Here is a 16,662-nt window from a genome sequence, read left to right on the forward strand (position 1 = left end):
ATATTGCACCTAGAGCTGGGTGACAGACTGGGAGAAGCTTGTGACAGCTAAATGCCACTTCTTTTTCTGTATCAACCACGACAAGACCTACATCTGCCTAGGAAATGACACATTGTCTGCAGTTTGATTGATCTTCCAAACTCAAGTGAAATCATGCAAAAATTTTCAGCCTTAACATTTCCTGTCTTTGCAGGAGACAGACTGGAAGGTGCTGAAGTTGGTTCTCAACAAATTACCCGAGTCCCTCCGCTATAAAGTGCTATTTTTAACTTCTCCTTGCAACATAGACCAGCTGGCCTCTGCACTGAGCTACATGGTAATGCCACTGAGGCACAGTCCCCAGCTCCTTGGCTTGCTTGGGAATTGCTTGGAGGGGATTTTTGCATGGATTTTTTTTTGTCTTCAGATTAATATTTTAAAGATTAGCAGGCTGGTTGTTAATCCTCACTCACCCTCTCTTTTTCTGAGGGTTCTTCTAGGTACAGAACAGGTAATAACTGTGTGTTTTAATGCATGAATATGAATATATATATATATAGAGGTCTTGGGGAGTGCCTTCAGCTGCCTTTCAGAGGGTGTTTTAGTGAGAGGTGCCCTGACTGGCTGTGTGCTGTGTCAGCTCACAGACAAGAAGACCACGGACAGGCTCCACGGGACCCCCGAAGGCTTTTCCCGCACGGATTTGCACCTGGCTGTGGTCCCCGTGCTGACAGCACTGATCTCTTACCACAACTACCTGGACAAAGCCAAGCAGGTGTGTGGGAGATGGGAGGGTGTAGGGAGGGCAGAGTAGAGCATGGTTTAGCCTGGGAGCTGGTTAGGAGACAGGAGGGCAAGGCAACACTGCCCTTTGCTGTTGGGAAATGCTGCATCTGCTGAATTTGGGGTGAAAAAAGGCTTTGGTGACTCCATGTAGGATTAACTGTGGGTTCACTCCTCACCTCTCCCCCTCACAGGTCACTGAGTGACTTTACCCTCTGCAGTAAGACCCTTATAAACACAAAATTTATGTTAAATCAGGAACTTTAAAAAGTCTCAACTACCTACTTGGAGTTCCCTGGTAAGAGTTTGGTCCGGGCTATCTGCAGCGCTATTAAAGCTCAGTGTTAGCACTCAGCAGTGTCACACAGGCCATGCAGCAGGGGTACCTTGCAGCAGGGGTACCTTGCAGGCTGTTCAGGGGTGCTGCCAGGAGTCAGGAGGTGCTGTCAGGGTGTTCTTTGGTGTGCTGAGTGTTTCCCTGCTCCGGCAGCGTGAGATCGTGTACTGCCTGGAGCACGGGCTCATCTACCGCTGCGCCAACCAGTGCGTGGTGGCACTGTCCGTCTGCAGCGTGGAGATGCCCGACATCATCATCAAGGCACTGCCCGTCCTCATCGTCAAACTCACCCACATTTCTGCCACAGCCAACATGGCAATCCCTCTGCTGGAATTTCTGTCGAGTAAGTGGTGATGTTCTGCATTTCGGTTTCTGTGGTTGTGGGTTTCGTGTGGAATGTGGGGGGTTTGGTGGCGTTGGTCGTATGGAATGCACTGTGGTGCCTTTGCTCACGTTATAAATGTTGGGTCACCTCATTTGTTACATTTTCTGTATGAAGCTCTTGCTCTGAAGAGAGAGACACACTCTGTGCCGTGCAGCCACGTGGAAATACGAGCTGCTTTCTTCCCCTTGCATGACGTGATTTTAACTTCCATGTCACTGATCATTCAGAAGAAAACCAAAAATTTAGAAGTTAGACTGAGTTAGGATGTTGAAGGGTTGTGTTGAAGGGCTGTGTGGAGGGCTCACCTGTGCTGTTTTGCTGTTGGACTGTTGCAGCTCTGGCCAGGCTGCCTCACCTGTACCGGAACTTCGCGGCAGAGCAGTACGCCAGCGTCTTCGCCATCTCCCTGCCCTACACAAACCCCTCCAAGTAAGGCCACAGCAACGTGCTCCTCTCATCTCAGAGCTTGGAAAGCCTTTTTCTTGTGGTTTTTGGCTCAAGGTTATCCACAGGATGTTGCTCATTCTGGTGCCACCAGGCTTTTCCTGAAGAAGGGATATTTCTGCCCTGTGAGGGTGGGCAGGCCCTGGCACGGGGTGCCCGCAGAAGCTGTGGCTGCCCCTGGATCCCTGGAAATGTCCAAGGCCAGGCTGGGCAGGGCTTGGAGCAACCTGGGAGAGTGGAAGGTGTAACTGGATGATCTCTGAGATCCCTTCCCACCCAAACCATTCTGTGATACAATTCCAGGACATCATCACCTTGGACAAAAACCTGTTTTTCTTGAACAGAATTTTTGAGGTTTTTTTTTTTTTTTCCTTTACACTTTGAGTAGGTAAAGGAGCAGTTCTGTGTGCCAGGCTCAGCACACTGAGCTGTGGGTGTCTCTGCTGCTGCAGGTTTAACCAGTACATCGTTTGCCTGGCCCACCACGTGATTGCCATGTGGTTCATCCGCTGCCGCCTGCCCTTCCGCAAGGACTTCGTCCCCTACATCACCAAGGTAATGGCACTGCTCAGTCCAGCAGCACTCAGGAGACCTGACTGATCAAAACTGACCTGAGATCTTTAAAGGTTCTGTTTGAAGCCAACAGAATTCTGGTTTTCTTGTCAGCATCTCTGTGAGCGCTCGTGCTTTGAGTTGCAGGTTTTGAGCCTCACGTTGTCACCTCTTGTCCCCACGGCAGGGCCTGCGCTCCAACGTGCTCCTGTCCTTTGATGACACCCCAGAGAAGGACAGCTTCAGGGCTCGCAGCACCAGCCTCAATGAGAGGCCAAAGAGGTAAATTCTCGTGGACCCCAGCAGGGTTTGGCGTTCCCTGCTCTCGTGCTCACGCATTTCCCTGCGTGTCCCTGGGGGAGGCTGGGTGTAGTGATCCCCACCTGGCAGTGCAGTAAGCAAGCAAAGTAAACCTCTTTAGGGCAAAGACAAATGAGGTTGGTGAGAAGCTGGGATCCAGCCAGGCTGGCAGCCTGGTGGGGCAGCTGAGGCAGCACTGCCTGTCCTGCAGCCTTTTTGGTGCTCACTTCTGAAAATCAACACTTGTGTCAGGTTGGGGTGTGTCAGAGCAATGGCACCAGAGATGAGAGAAGAGGGTAATACCAGAGATAACAGAATCCCATGTTCATGTGGATTGTGTGAACTCCTTTTGATGATTGATCCCTAACGAGTCATTTTCAGATGATTGCCAGAGAAATGGTTGTGATCAACGACCTGGATAAATTAGAGAGCCAGTACTGTGTTTTTCCATGGTGTTCCCAGGCAGGTCAGTGCACTGCTGGCACACAGCTGCTTTCTCTCTGTCTGGATGTCCCAATCCCTTTTTTTTTTTTTGAATTTTGAAGCCATCATGACAGTTTTAAGCAAAGCCTTCAGAAGTTAGAGTGTTTCTTACCAGCAATCATTCAAAATAACGTTTGCCAGGGGAGGAAGATATTCATTGGAAGGCATTCAGGGCTTCTCCAACATCCTTTTACCTGCAGGAATTACCTAAATTGGTTCACTTAACTTGCTTCAGTGTTGTGAGCAGTGAGCACATGGTGGCATCTGAGCCCTGGGGAAAGTGCCTCTACTTCACCTGCAAGGCTGCAGCAGTCTTGCAATGCAGAAACACCATCCCTGCCCTACTGCTGCAGCTGTAAACCTTGTGTTGTGTTGCATCTCTCCCATCTCCTCCTCTTTCATCCAGAAACTTGGAAGAGAAGCCTTTTGAAACTCATCTCTCCAATTAGAAATCCAACTAATCTTTTTTTTTTTTATTATTTTCTTTTTCCCTCCTAAGAAACCTGTTAAATTCTACCAGGTTGGAATACTACTGTCTCTAAAGGCTTTTGCTGGATCACTTTCCAGAGAAATCTCTGCTGAGGAGTGTGGCTGTACTCAGGCAGTGCCCAAAGCACTGGAATAGCAGGATGCCACTGCCTCTGGGTCTGGCTGAGCATGGATTCTGGCCAGGGCACAGAGGAAGGGCCTGGAGCAGATTCCACTTTCCTTGCCTGAGAAGCTTCTGGGCTTGGTTTTCAGTCCTGAAGCCCAAAGAATGTTTCCCTGTCATAGCTGAGGTGCTGGGTGTTCCAAGGGATAACGATCCCAGCAGTTCCCAGGGCTGCTGGATGTCCTGATGTTGGTGTAGGTGATGGTCCCTGAGCATGAGCCTGTGCTCTCTGCAGCAGTTGTGGCCAAAAGTGATCTGGGAGAGGTTGTTGGGAGAAGGACAAAGAAATTCTGGTCCCTCCAGGTGGCAGTCTGAGATGTAAGAGCTCACTGAGATGAGGATGGCAAACAAATTGTGTTTAGAAAGAGCCAGAAGGGTTAAATTAATGCCTGCATTTCATCCCTGGGGATGGGAGCTGCTGGACCAACTGTTCTGCCCAAATTAGCCCCGAGCCTGGCGTGCATCTCAGTGACTAATTAAAGTGCCTCTTGGATCTTAATTGCTGTCATCTCCCACGTGTTCCTGGCACTTGTCAGTGTGCACAGTAATTTCCTTTCTGTGCCAGCCCAGAGCCCAGGGGGTTCCCTGGAGCCCGGGCTGAGGCAGCTGGGGTGGCACAGGAGCATCCCAGGGGTGTTTGGTGGCTCTGCAGTGTGGCAGGGTCTGGGACAGGGGGCTCAGTGTCCCCAGGGCCTCGAGCTGGGCTAAGGGGCACCTCTGGGAGGCCCTGGGTGTGTTGTGACTTGGGGGAAAGCTCAGCTTTGGGCCAGGCTTAGTGGGGACAGAGATGGGTGTCGTGGTCCCTGTCTCTTATTAAAAACTGCTGCGACCTAGTCCAGGTAAAGCATTTTAGGATCTGTGGAAGCCCTCAGGTGTTGAGTGATGGTGAGTTGGGGCAACACAAGAGGGGGTTGAAGGGCACAAAACTCCTCAGCCTTGAGGAATTTGTGCCCAGGGAGCCCTCAGGTGCCCTTGCCTTTGCTGAACAGCCCAGTATTCCAACTCTCATTTCAATCAGTTTTTTTCTTTTAACTTGTACTAATTTCATTTGTTTTGTAGCACATTTAAAATCTTGTTTTCAAAATGTGGTTTGTCTTTTTAATGCTTTCAGCTCTGCTTGTTTGTATGTTTTAATTTTTGTTTCCCTTTTTTTTTTTTTTTTTTTTTGGCATTTGTTTTATTTTCCATCACCCTCCGGGATCCCCCAATATTGACCCTGTGACTGTGACCTTTCAACCTACATCCCTACAATGGTTTCCTCCCTTCTGTGACCTCTTTTGGGGCTTGGTGCTTCTCCACATAGTAGTTTAAGACTAGCCAAAAATGCAAAGCAAGGCTTGAATAACTCTCCTCCAGTGAAAGAGCTGAAAGAACCCTCTGCAGTTGATGCCTTCCGATCCCGCAGCATCAGTGTGTCTGAACATGTGGTCCGCAGGTAGAGGCACTTTGGATGGGGACAATCCAAGAGCAGCTGGGCCCTTGGAGGTTTTGCTGCGAGGGTGGGTGGAAGCAGGGTGGATTTGCATGTGGGATGCTTGCATGACTTGGTTATCCCATGAAAAACCGGCCTCAGCCACAGGCGAGGGTTTTGGGAAAGCATCCCGAGGCTTCCCAAGGCCACGTCACACCCTGGCTGTCTGTGGTCACCTTGCCACGTTCTCTGGTGCTTTAGCAATGAAAGATTATATTTTTAAAGTAAAGGTGGTGAAGGTTTGGAAAAATAACCCAAACAAACAAAGCCATGTACAAGAAAAGGAAAAAGGTTGCATTCTGCACAAGTGAGAATCCTGGGTACAGCTCACGAAAACTTGAGCCTCTCAAGCAGGGGTTTGATTCAGGAGAGGCTTTGGAACTCTGCAAAGTCATGGAGAGCCCTCCTTCCAGTCTAGGAGGAATAGTTCTGGCCTTCTGAAGGAGCTGATGAAGTGTCCTGCTCTCAAGAATGATGCCATGAAAAACCTGGATTTGTCTTTCCAGAGAGCAGTGAGGGGTGTGCTCAGCCCATATGAATTGTTCCTGTCACAACTAAGGAAAACAACATTTGATTTCAGAGATCGATTTGACTGACTGACAGGTTTTGATGGCAAGCATTGATCTGCTCCAATGGAAGATGTGAAATAATTGATGCCAGTTTTTAAAACATATTTCTGGATCACTTCCCTTGAGCGTTAAATTGCTGAACCTGAAGATTTTTGCCTTAACCTGTAGGATTGCTGTCAGTGGAACTTGATTTGGTGATTTTTTTTTTTTTTGTTTGTTTTTGTTTTGTTTTTAGCTCTATGTGGTGTTTGGGGGGGAGAGGCTGAAGTGACTGAATTGCAATTATAGTTCTGACACTTTATGTTATGGGAGAAATCCTTCCCTGGCAGGGTGGGCAGGCCCTGGCACAGGGTGTCCAGAGCAGCTGTGGCTGCCCCTGGATCCCTGGCAGTGCCCAAGGCCAGGCTGGGCATTGGGGCTTGGAGCACCCTGGGACAGTGGAAGGTGTCCCTGCCATGGCAGGGGTGGCACTGGATGGGCTTTAATGTCCCTTCCAACCAAAACCCTTCCAAGATTCTCTGATTTCCCTTTCCTGATTTTCTTCTCTTGCCTTTCCACGTGAAAGGTAGCAACGAAAAGTTCAGATAATTGTCCTTAATGAAGCCAAAGAAGTTGCCACATGATAACAATTTTGGCTGTGCCTCAGCTTAGTTTGTATTACAGTGATATAAGGAATTATCTTTATAAAATATTGCAGTCCAGCCTAAAACAGAAATGGTTTTAAGCTGCTTTGCTGATTTGGCTGATCTGAAGGCAGACCTTCTCTCTATTCTTGTGCCAGTTTCCTGTTCAGAGTGCAATGTTTTTTCCTATTTCAAGTAAAATTAGGTTTTACGTAGCTATTGAATTTGGAGGGGAAAAAACCAAGAGATGCAACAGAGAAAAAAGCAAACCACAGGATTATAAAGTGAAGCCTGGAGTGCCCCAGTTTCTGGCTCATGGGCAACCTGCTGCCTGGGAAGCTGGTGCTGGTCATGGGGTGCTTGCCCTCAGCATAGATTAGGAGCTCAGAGCTGCCCCTTGCTTGGTGCACTTGCCCATGGGCCACCAACGTCAGAGAGCGCTGGCCTGGCCAGCCGGAGCCTCTCCAGAGAAAATCCACTTCCTGCAACGACAACCTGGGAAGCAGACACGAGGCTGATCCCAAAATCTGTTTGCCAAGGCCTGGGTGTGCTGGCTGGCACGTGCATGCACAGCAGGGGCTGCGTCCCGCCGCCTGCGGGACGGGGACGTGCTGCCATCTCATCTGGCACCTGGGCACCTTCTCTTCCAGCCGCATCCAAACGTCCATCACCAGCTCCAGCCTGGGCTCTGCTGATGAAAACTCCATGGCTCAGGCTGATGACAACTTGAAGAACCTGCACCTGGAGCTGACAGAGACCTGCCTGGACATGATGGCTCGATACGTCTTCTCCAACTTCACCGCTGTGCCCAAGAGGTCAGTCGGGGACCAGGGAGGCACGATGGGATTCAGCTTCATGTTTCACTTCATTAATGGAAAAATGTTGGGATTCTGACAGGCTCAGGCTCTGAAGCCTTTCCTCACTGGTAAAATCTTGGCTAAAAAGGAGGTGAGATGAGGGAAAACTGGAAATGGGAAGGCTGTGGTGAGGTGTCAAGCCCCTTCCTGTGCCTGAAGGGGCTCCAGGACAGCTGGAGAGGAATGAGGACAAGGGGTGTAGGGACAGGACACAGGGAATGGCTTCCCACTGCCAGAGGGCAGGGGTAGGTGGGATACTGGGAAGGATTTTTTTTCCTGTGAGGGTGGTGAGGCCCTGGAATGGATTTCCCAGAGGATGCCCCATCCCTGGAAGTGTTCCAGGCCAGTTGAATGGGGCTTGGAGCAGCCTGGGACAGTGGAAGGTGTCCCTGCCATGGCAGGGGGTGGCACTGGATGGGCTTTGATGTTCTTCCCAACCCAAACCATTCTGTGGTTCTATAAAATCCACTGGAGAGAAGCAACCTTTGCCTCAGCCTGGACCTGTCTGGAGGAGGTGCCCTGAAGGTCTGGGAGCTGGGCTTTGCTCCATGTCCTTGCAGGATAATCCCAGTGTGCTGCAGCAGCTCGTCCATCATCCTGAGGGATAACGGGGATGTGGCAGCCAAGGGGGGTGGCACAAATGCTGTGTAAAGAAGGAGAGCAGGCAGCACCTTCTGCATGGTGAATGGCACCAGCTCTGTTCTCTGCCTCCTGGGGAATCTTCATCCCAAATGTGTTCCCAGGTCTCCTGTGGGGGAGTTTCTGCTGGCTGGAGGAAGGACCAAGACTTGGCTGGTTGGTAACAAGTTGGTGACCATCACTACAAGTGTTGGAACAGGGACAAGGTCCCTGCTTGGCCTGGACTCTGGAGAATTCCAGAGCACCCCAGAATCAAGGTAGGTGTTGCTCCCATTTCTGGAAATCTCCAGCTGACAAAGTCACCTAAACCACTGCTACATCTTTGTAGTTCTTCCTCTTGGCATAAGAGGAATGTTTTATTTGTCCAGCACGGCTGATTCCTGCCTCAACATCACCAGTATCTCCTTTCCTACAGCTCAGACCCTGTTTTGCAAGTGAGACAGACCAAGGAGGCTCCAGCCAAGCTGGAATCCCAGGCTGGGCAGCAGGTTTGCAGGAGCTCCCGCAACAGAGTCCGATCCATGTCGGGTGAGTTCCCATCCTGGGCTCTCCCTGCCACAGCTGCAAGGTCCAGGTGCCTCCTGTGTCTGAGCTAATTGGAGATCTGGAGCTGTCTGGTGTTTAATGAGGGGCAGGTAGCAGGAGCTGTTGGCTTTAGGTGTGGTGGGGCTCCTCCTGCTTCCCTCTTTTTGCAGGAGAGTTTTGATGATCACATAAAGTAGTTTATAAGGAACACATGGAACATCAAATTTTCTTCGTGGTTCAACCCTAGCTGGCAGCTAAGCCCCATCCAGGTGCTCACTTTTTACCCAACAGGGAGATGGAGGAGAGAATTGGAAGGGGAAAAGTAAGAAAATTTGTGGATTGAGAGAAGAGCAAGTTTAATAATTAAAATGAAATATTAGTTAAAATAATAATTGTAATGACAAGGGGAATAAAACCAGTATATTGTTTATGCATCTGGTAGAAGAGGTTAAAAGCCTCATTCCTGAGATATTTTTGGGGCTAACTAAGCTTGTCTCTCCCTTGGACTGTGTCTGTCCTGCCAGGTGGTCATGCCTTACGTGTTGGTGCCTTAGACAGCTCAGCCTCCCATTTTCCCAGTGGCTCAACTTCCCAAGGGACACAGGGCCCTCCTGCTGCTGCAGCCCGCCCAGAGAAGGCCAGTCCTGCTCCACAGACAGCTCTGCAGAAGGAAAAAGCCAACTTGGCTGCCTACGTGCCACTGCTGACCCAGGGCTGGGCAGAGATCCTGGTGCGCAGGCCCACAGGTGAGTACCTGAGTGTGGGGTGGGTCCTGGGGAGACACCAGAGCCTGGGGGAAGGAGAAAAATCCATATTTAGCTGTAAATGAATCTGTTTATGGCTTACTGCCTTTTGAACTGTAGAACTGTGGGTTGGGTTGGAAGGGACCTTAAAGCCCACCCAGTGCCACCCCTGCCATGGCAGGGACACCTCCCACTGTCCCAGGCTGCTCCAAGCCCTCTCCAGCCTGGCCTGGGACACTGCCAGGGATCCAGGGGCAGCCACAAGTCTGGGCAGCTCAGTTGTGTTTGCTCTTAAGGAAGGAATAACAACCTGTTCAGGGTCAAAATGCTTGAACACCAATGAGTTCCATGAGATTAACAGGAATTATCTGTTTCAACTGAAAGCTGTTTAATGAGAAAATAACTGGGCCTGGTGTTAATTAGGACACCTGAGTGTTTTGGATGGCTTTGGGAATCTGCTGTAGCAGTGAGTTACCAGGGGTGGGTTTTGAGGAGCTTGGGGTGAAGTGCAGAGCACTGGGAGTAGCAAATCAGTCGAGTCATTCTGCAGAAGAACTGAGAACTAGCTCCATTTGGATGGATTTTTTACCTGCAAATTCCAAAAAACAATTTGAGCATTTCCAAGAGGAGCTGTAACCTGTGGGAGAGCTGGGAGTACTGACCACACTTCCCCTCTTGTCTGGTGCAGGCAACACGAGCTGGCTGATGAGCCTGGAGAACCCGCTGAGCCCCTTCTCCTCAGACATCAACAACATGCCCCTGCAGGAGCTCTCCAACGCCCTGATGGCTGCAGAACGCTTCAAGGAGCACCGGGAGACGGCTCTGTACAAATCCCTGTCCGTGCCCTCCTCCAGCCTGGCCACGGGCACGGCCAAGCCCTCGCTGCTGCAGCGCTCCAACACAGGTGGGGGCTGCGGGCAGGGCGGGACAGCTCCGGGCTCTGCCGGGTCCCTGCAGGGCTGCCAGAGCAGCTGGGAGTGTGAGGGGGGCCAGCAGTGAGAAAGGGAATCAGTTCTTGTCCCTAGAGGTGAAAAAATCCCTTCCTCCTTGCTTCTGTTGGCGCGTGGGGGAAGAGGAGGAAGGGGGATTAGCAGAGCTGCTTTGGAGGAGTCGTGTGGTTGGAGTGTTCCCCAAATGAAAATGAACAAAGTCATGGATCTGTTTCCTCTCCCACACGTTTGGGGCTGATCTGGGCATCCCACTTGTGGATGGATCTTTCCATGCAGTGTTTCCATTTCCATTTGTCTTCAGTTTGGGAGTCTGTGTCGGGCGCTCGGAGCTGCAGGTTCCTGGGGCATGGCCTGTTCCAACCCTTGCCAGCCAGGAGGAGCTGGCTGCCTCTGGCTTTTACAGCAGAATGCAAATCCTGTTGGATTTACCCACCTCTGAACAGGACTGTTCAGAGTTTCATTTACTGGCTTGATTTTAACACAGTGGCCAAGGATTTTCACTCTATTTAATGTGGTGCTAGTTCCTCTTAAAAAGCTGTTAATGTTGGGAGATCGGTGTTGACCAACAGCTGCAGTTTTTAAAGCTTTCTGCAGTCTCTGCTCGAGCTCTTACCAGTGATATCCAACACTGAGGCTCTGAGCACTGCAGGCACCATCAGAATTGAGCAGTGGTACCAGCAGACCAGGCTTTGCTGGGGAAAATGGGATGGATTGTCTGGGAATCTGGTAAAAATGCCAATTTTCAGCTTTGTTTTAAGCAAGGCAGGGCGTGTATTTTACTATTTCAGAACATGTAAACACAAACTTGGAGTCAAAATCAAATTATCACCTCTTCCAAACAAACAAAAAAGTTATTCTCCATAAACACTTTGGTGACTCTAAAAATTTGTGGTACGTGGAGCTAAGTGGAGAGCTGAACCCGTGCCACCTGAATGCCACTCCTGTGCCAGCCTGGGAGTCATTTTGGCCACATCCTTGTTAACCAGACTTGCTGGAGCTGGCTGGGCATTGACTAGAAGAAGTTTTGCTGTCCCACTCTCACGTGCCTTTCTGCCCCTTCAGAGGTTAAACCTCTGGGGGTCTTCACCCCGATTTTTCAGACTCTTCTGTGGGTTTGGGAGTGACCTTGCCAGGTCAGGAAAGGCTCAGCCTGGATTCCTGTGTGTGCTGGGATATCAGGAAGGGATTTTCTGTTCCTGAGCCTCACAAAATGCATTCTGCAAAGGGAGCAGTTGGAGCCTGCACTGTTGGATGTGTTTATTCCTCCTTATTCGTGTTGAGACCTTGTGCCCTTAAAGTATCCCTTTGGCATCTGGTGAGCTTATCCCAGCTTGTTCTTTCCTTTGTTTCATTTATTTATTTGTTTGTTTTAAACTAGGCTCTTGGTTACATTTTAAACTCTGTGCTTTTTAATTTTTTTATATTTTTTTTCATATAGTCTCTCCTTCCTTTTGATGTAGCTGCTCACTTGATTTCCCTTTGCAGTGGCCTCTTTCTCTTCCATGTACCAGTCCAGTTGTCAAGGGAAGTTGCACAGGAGCATATCCTGGGCAGGTATATTTATATATCTTTAAGGAAAAAACCAACCAAACAGTATTGCCATAGAAGAACACCTCTGATTCATAGAAAATGTATCCCTCATCCCTCATTTTCCCCTTCCATGTCTCCTGTCTGTCCCCAGTCTCATCACTCTCAACAAATGGGATCTTGACTAGCATGAAGAAGTCCAAGCCAGATCCAACATTTGCAAGTGCAGACAGTTCCTCAAAGCAACTTTGCTTTTAGCTGGGGTGGCTTGTGAGTCATGAGGCCAGTGTTAAATGACCTGTCAAAACCTGGCTGGATTAATTAATTCTTCATTTGCATCTTCATTTTCCAATTGGCTTTTGTGTTCTGCCCAGTGGAAAAGCTCCCAGCTGTGAGGAGAGCAGCGTGTGCTGCAGGACAGGCTCCCCTTGGAGCTGCTCAGCCCACGGGCATCTGCCAGAATTGGGCACAGAAAGATAAAAGCAGCTGATAATATGTATATATTTCGTATATGGATAACGTTCAGCCAGCATGGAGCCTGGTTAAGAGCTTTTTAAATTAAAAAAAAAAGTAATATATTGCAGCAGAAAACCTGCTAAATTCTACCTTTTAGAAGCTCTATAACAACGTAAAATCTTTCTCCACTTCAGTAAAATTTATTTCATAATTAAATGAAGTGGAGATCAAATTACACACCTTGTGAGCACAACACCTGCATTGCTTTGATAACCAGCAATGCTTTGTGATTTTAATTAGAGGGTTCAAATGTCTTTCTGCCTCTTTCCTTCACTGGAAAACTCCCAGCAGAGCAGTGGGGTGTTCTGAGCTGCTGCTGCTTGCTGTCAGAGCCCTCTCAAAGCAACACAAAGGTGCTGCAGTTCAATATTTTTCTGTACTCCCCTCTGCTCCTGTTATTCTCTTCCCACCTAAGGAATAATTAGTGCTTGGGTTGTTTCAAAGCACCAGCAATCTTGGCAGTGGTGTAGGAGGGGAGCTTGGCAGCACTGGGTATCTGCAGGTGTGTTCTGGCTTGGACAGCTAACCAGATCAGCACGTTGTTTTGGTTCCTTTTGGTTTGTTTTGTATTTTTAGAAGGTTTGTGTGTGCAATGCTAACTCTTAATTGCTTCTTTGAAATAACTTTGGTCCTGCGAGCTGAAATCAATCCAGGAAAAGCTGCTTTAGTGATTTTTTTTCTTTGTATATATTTTTTTTTAATTTTGCTGATTTTCTTTATATTTTTTGTGTGTGCTAATTTTTGGTTTTATTACTTTTATTGTTATTATTTTGGAAAACAAATCTTGGCCTTTCAGATTGGTCTTCCAGTCCCTTGTGTGCATAATGGGAAGCCTCCTGTTCTCCAGCCTTTTCCTCAGGACAAAAAGCAAGGCCAGGAGGAGCCTTTGGTCAGACTCATCCCTGTGGTCAGTGCCTGGAGCAGATCCAAGGTTAAATCCTCCACGTAGGCAGGGCTTCCACGGAGCTTTTTTTGTCAGTGTGGTTCCACTCCCTGTGTGTCTGAGCAGATGCCACCAGTGCCTCTGTCACCCCTGCTCTCGTCCTTCCACATGTTCAGGGCTGAATTGTTCTGCTTCTCCCGAGATGTTCTAGGAAAGCTGCCAAACTGCAAGGAAATGGCTCCTAGGAAAATTTCTTATCTCCTTGTAGGCCTCAAGGCACGGGAGCGTTGCATCTCAGTACAAGAAAAGCTCCCTTTGAGAGCTGATGTCTCCAGTGAGCTTTGATCCCACACTTCCCTACATCTCTGTGGTTCCTGTTGTCCTGGTAACCCACGTCCAAGTTCCCGTTTCCTCATCCCGTGCCCCGTTGTCCATCAGCAACAATTGGAAAAACCAGCTGCACTTCCTTGGCCCGAGGCAGGCTGTGAGGGCGAGGTGATTTATTCCCTGGAAAAAAGGGCAGCCGGGAGCGAGTCTGACATTTCCAGAGATGCCAGGGCGCTCACTCGGCATGGCCTTCCGTTGAGATCCCGTAGGGAAAAGGCTGGTGCTTGAGAGGAGAGGAGAGGAGGGGGGCCTGTCCCCCGTCCCCTCTCCTCAGCTCCCGTGCCCGTGTCTCCGTAGAATCCGCCGTGGTGCTGGAGGAGGGCAGCCCGGGCGACATGGAGCTCAGGGAGGCCGAGTCCCCCGCCGAGTCCCCCGAGAGCGAGGACGTGGACACCTCGTGTTCCGAGCATGTCCTGAGCGAGGAGAGGTTTGGAAAAGCTCAGGACTCGTACAGCAGGGTAAGGACAGGCGCAGGGCGAGCAGGGGGTGACAGCCATGGCGGGGATTGGCCGTGAACTCCCTCATGGCACCCTCAGAAACTGCTCGCTGATGGCACTGGGGGCGTTCAGGGGAAAATCCTGGTTTATCAGGGACCTCGATCCGCATTGCTTTGTGCTCCTTCCTGCCCACCTTTCTTAGGAAGGGTTGGGGTGCCTTGAGCCTTGCTGTTGTCAGCTGTTATTCTGGCTGTCAGAAAAAGGAAGGAATCGTTCCCCGGCAGGGTGGCAGGTCCTGGCAGCAGCTGTGGCTGCCCCTGGGGCTTGGAGCCACCATGAGATGAGCATTCATGTCTATCCCAACCCAAACCATTCCGGGATTCTCTGATTCCATTAAAACTATTAATCTTTTCTCTTTTTTTTTTTTTTTTTTTTCCCTCCCTCAGTCCTCCTCCACGTCCAGCCAGGAGGACAAGTCGCTGAAGTCGGAGGAGCTGGCGGAGGGCGGGATCCCCATCGGGCGTGAGGAGGGCCGGGCGCTGGAGGAGCTCTCCTTCCAGCCCTCACAGCCCCTCAGCAAGTCCAGCTCCTCCCCGGAGCTGCAGACGCTGCAGGAGGTGCTCAAGGACGCCAACGGGCGGGAGGTGCCGCGGAGGCTGAGCACGGAAGTGAAATCCAAATCCCAGTCGGGGAACCTGGAAGGGGAAGGGCTGGGCGGCTGGCTGGGCCGCGGGGACGACAGCAGGGCCGCCGGGCCGGGCGGTGGCACCGCCGCTGTCACCTCGCCCCGCTCGCCCTCGGGCCACCGGCCACGGGGCTACACCATCTCCGACTCCGCGCCGTCCAGAAGGGGCAAGAGGATCGACAGAGACGCCTTCAAGGGCAGGGCGGCAGCGTCCAACGCGGAGAAAGTCCCTGGGATAAACCCCAGGTGGGTGCAGGGCCCTGAGCTGCTCCATCAGGGCTCCTTCGCGGGCGGCTGCGCAGCATCTGATTAAAAAATTAATTACCTGCTTTATTCAGGAGCTGATACAGACCTGTTGAGCGCACTGCCACCGAGTGAATTTGGGGATTAGGAGACAGGACTCCCAAATGGTGAAAGGAATAGATGGGTAGTTTCCTCCTGTGCTTGATGTACTTCATTTAGGGGCTGTGGTTTGACCGCAGGTTACCCAGGGTTAATTTTGCTGTGAACGGGGTTTGCTAGTTCTGCATTTCAAGAAATACAATGTGCAAAATCCTAAGAAGGAAAAGAAGGGTTTTAATAGTTGCTTTTTGAACCTGGGGTATTGTTAGCTGTCCTAAATTGCATGATGAGACAATTTTCATCTGATTGAGTGCAGGTAAAATGCAAATGTCTGTACAATCATGTGTCTGAGAGTCTAGAAATGTCCCCAGAGCTGTGGCGTGCATTCCTGCTGCTCCATTCCCTGCCTTTGAACAGGGAATTTGTGTGGCTGCTGCTGTTTGACACATCTTTGTTTTTCTGACAGGGGTCTGTTGCAAACTGCAGGTAGTCCAGGCACTCAGGGTGTCTCTAAAAGATGAATAATACCCTGTTAGCATTTTAATTCCTGCCATTTTTCTGCTGTACATAATGTTCTTACCTCCAACAGATCAAAACTGGCTTAATTTTTATGGTAACAGACTTTTCCCTCCCTCTCTCCTTCAGCTTTGTGTTTTTACAGTTGTACCACTCCCCCTTCTTTGGTGATGAAAACAACAAACCCCTCTTGTTGCCAAATGAGGTAGGCAAGGAGTTGTATAAATCCTTAATTTTTAACCTCATGACTTTCTTGGAATTCAGATAATAATCCCAAATATCCAGCTCAGGTGCTGCAGTTTAAAGGTGTTTCCTTTAAACACAGGTGGGAGGTCTCTGTGCTGGGGTTGTGGAGGGGATTATTTGAAGCTGGCAGGATGCTGGGATGGTTTGGGTTGGGAGGGATCTCCCAGGCTGCTCAGGTGGGGTCCCTGTTTTGGTTGCAGACGTTTGAGAGGTCGGTGCAGCTCCTGGATCAGATCCCATCCTACGACACACACAAGATTGCAGTGCTCTACGTTGGGGAGGGCCAGGTGAGTGTGTGCAGGGGCCTGAATCCTTGTGGGATGTTGGGAACCTCTCCAGCTCTGGGGTTTCCCTGCTCCAGCCGTGGGATTTGCCCTGTTCCTGCAGCAGCCTTCCTTTTCCTTCATTTCCTGTGCTAAAAATCGGCGCCCGCATGAAACCCTTCTGTGAGGGCAATCACCTGATCCCAGGAAGGGTCTGTGGTGCTGGTGCAGTGCTGCTGGCACTGAGTGTGACACGTGGCATGTCCCTGTGTCCCAGAGCAACAACGAGATTGCCATCCTGTCCAACGAGCACGGCTCCTACCGCTACACCGAGTTCCTCACGGGGCTGGGCAAGCTCATCGAGCTCAAGGACTGCCAGCCTGACAAGATCTACCTGGGTGGCCTGGATGTGTGTGGGGAGGATGGGCAGTTCACCTACTGCTGGCACGATGACATCATGCAAGGTGAGCTGGAAGGGTGGTTGGTGTCTCCTCACCTTAACTGACCTGCCTTCCGTGCTGTTGCTATCCAGGGAGGTGGTGAGGATGTGCTGGGCTCTGATCCCCTC

At 50.3% G+C, this 16,662-nt stretch overlaps 1 protein-coding gene across 6 annotated transcripts in view; it reads left to right on the forward strand.

The window, feature by feature from the left end:
- Positions 1 to 16,662, forward strand: part of TSC2 (TSC complex subunit 2) — a 33,523-nt gene that overhangs the window by 12,391 nt on the left and 4,470 nt on the right. The window contains exons 20-37 of one of the 6 annotated variants that reach the window (XM_041401402.1): positions 194 to 316; positions 620 to 754; positions 1,253 to 1,442; positions 1,820 to 1,913; positions 2,381 to 2,483; positions 2,668 to 2,762; positions 5,219 to 5,350; positions 7,229 to 7,393; positions 8,179 to 8,331; positions 8,490 to 8,602; positions 9,124 to 9,345; positions 10,031 to 10,246; positions 11,778 to 11,846; positions 13,903 to 14,063; positions 14,489 to 14,973; positions 15,715 to 15,790; positions 16,032 to 16,118; positions 16,372 to 16,558. In XM_041401402.1, the coding sequence (XP_041257336.1) occupies positions 194 to 316; positions 620 to 754; positions 1,253 to 1,442; positions 1,820 to 1,913; positions 2,381 to 2,483; positions 2,668 to 2,762; positions 5,219 to 5,350; positions 7,229 to 7,393; positions 8,179 to 8,331; positions 8,490 to 8,602; positions 9,124 to 9,345; positions 10,031 to 10,246; positions 11,778 to 11,846; positions 13,903 to 14,063; positions 14,489 to 14,973; positions 15,715 to 15,790; positions 16,032 to 16,118; positions 16,372 to 16,558 (2,806 nt within the window). The remainder of the gene's footprint in view (positions 1 to 193; positions 317 to 619; positions 755 to 1,252; positions 1,443 to 1,819; positions 1,914 to 2,380; positions 2,484 to 2,667; positions 2,763 to 5,218; positions 5,351 to 7,228; positions 7,394 to 8,178; positions 8,332 to 8,489; positions 8,603 to 9,123; positions 9,346 to 10,030; positions 10,247 to 11,777; positions 11,847 to 13,902; positions 14,064 to 14,488; positions 14,974 to 15,714; positions 15,791 to 16,031; positions 16,119 to 16,371; positions 16,559 to 16,662) is intronic. The other 5 variants (XM_041401403.1, XM_041401404.1, XM_041401406.1 and 2 more) reach the window with 5 other exon arrangements.

The sequence above is a fragment of the Onychostruthus taczanowskii genome, unplaced genomic scaffold, assembly GCF_017590055.1.
Source record: "Onychostruthus taczanowskii isolate IOZ18803 unplaced genomic scaffold, ASM1759005v1 scaffold19, whole genome shotgun sequence".
In the NCBI taxonomy this organism is placed as follows: Eukaryota; Metazoa; Chordata; class Aves; order Passeriformes; family Passeridae; genus Onychostruthus; species Onychostruthus taczanowskii.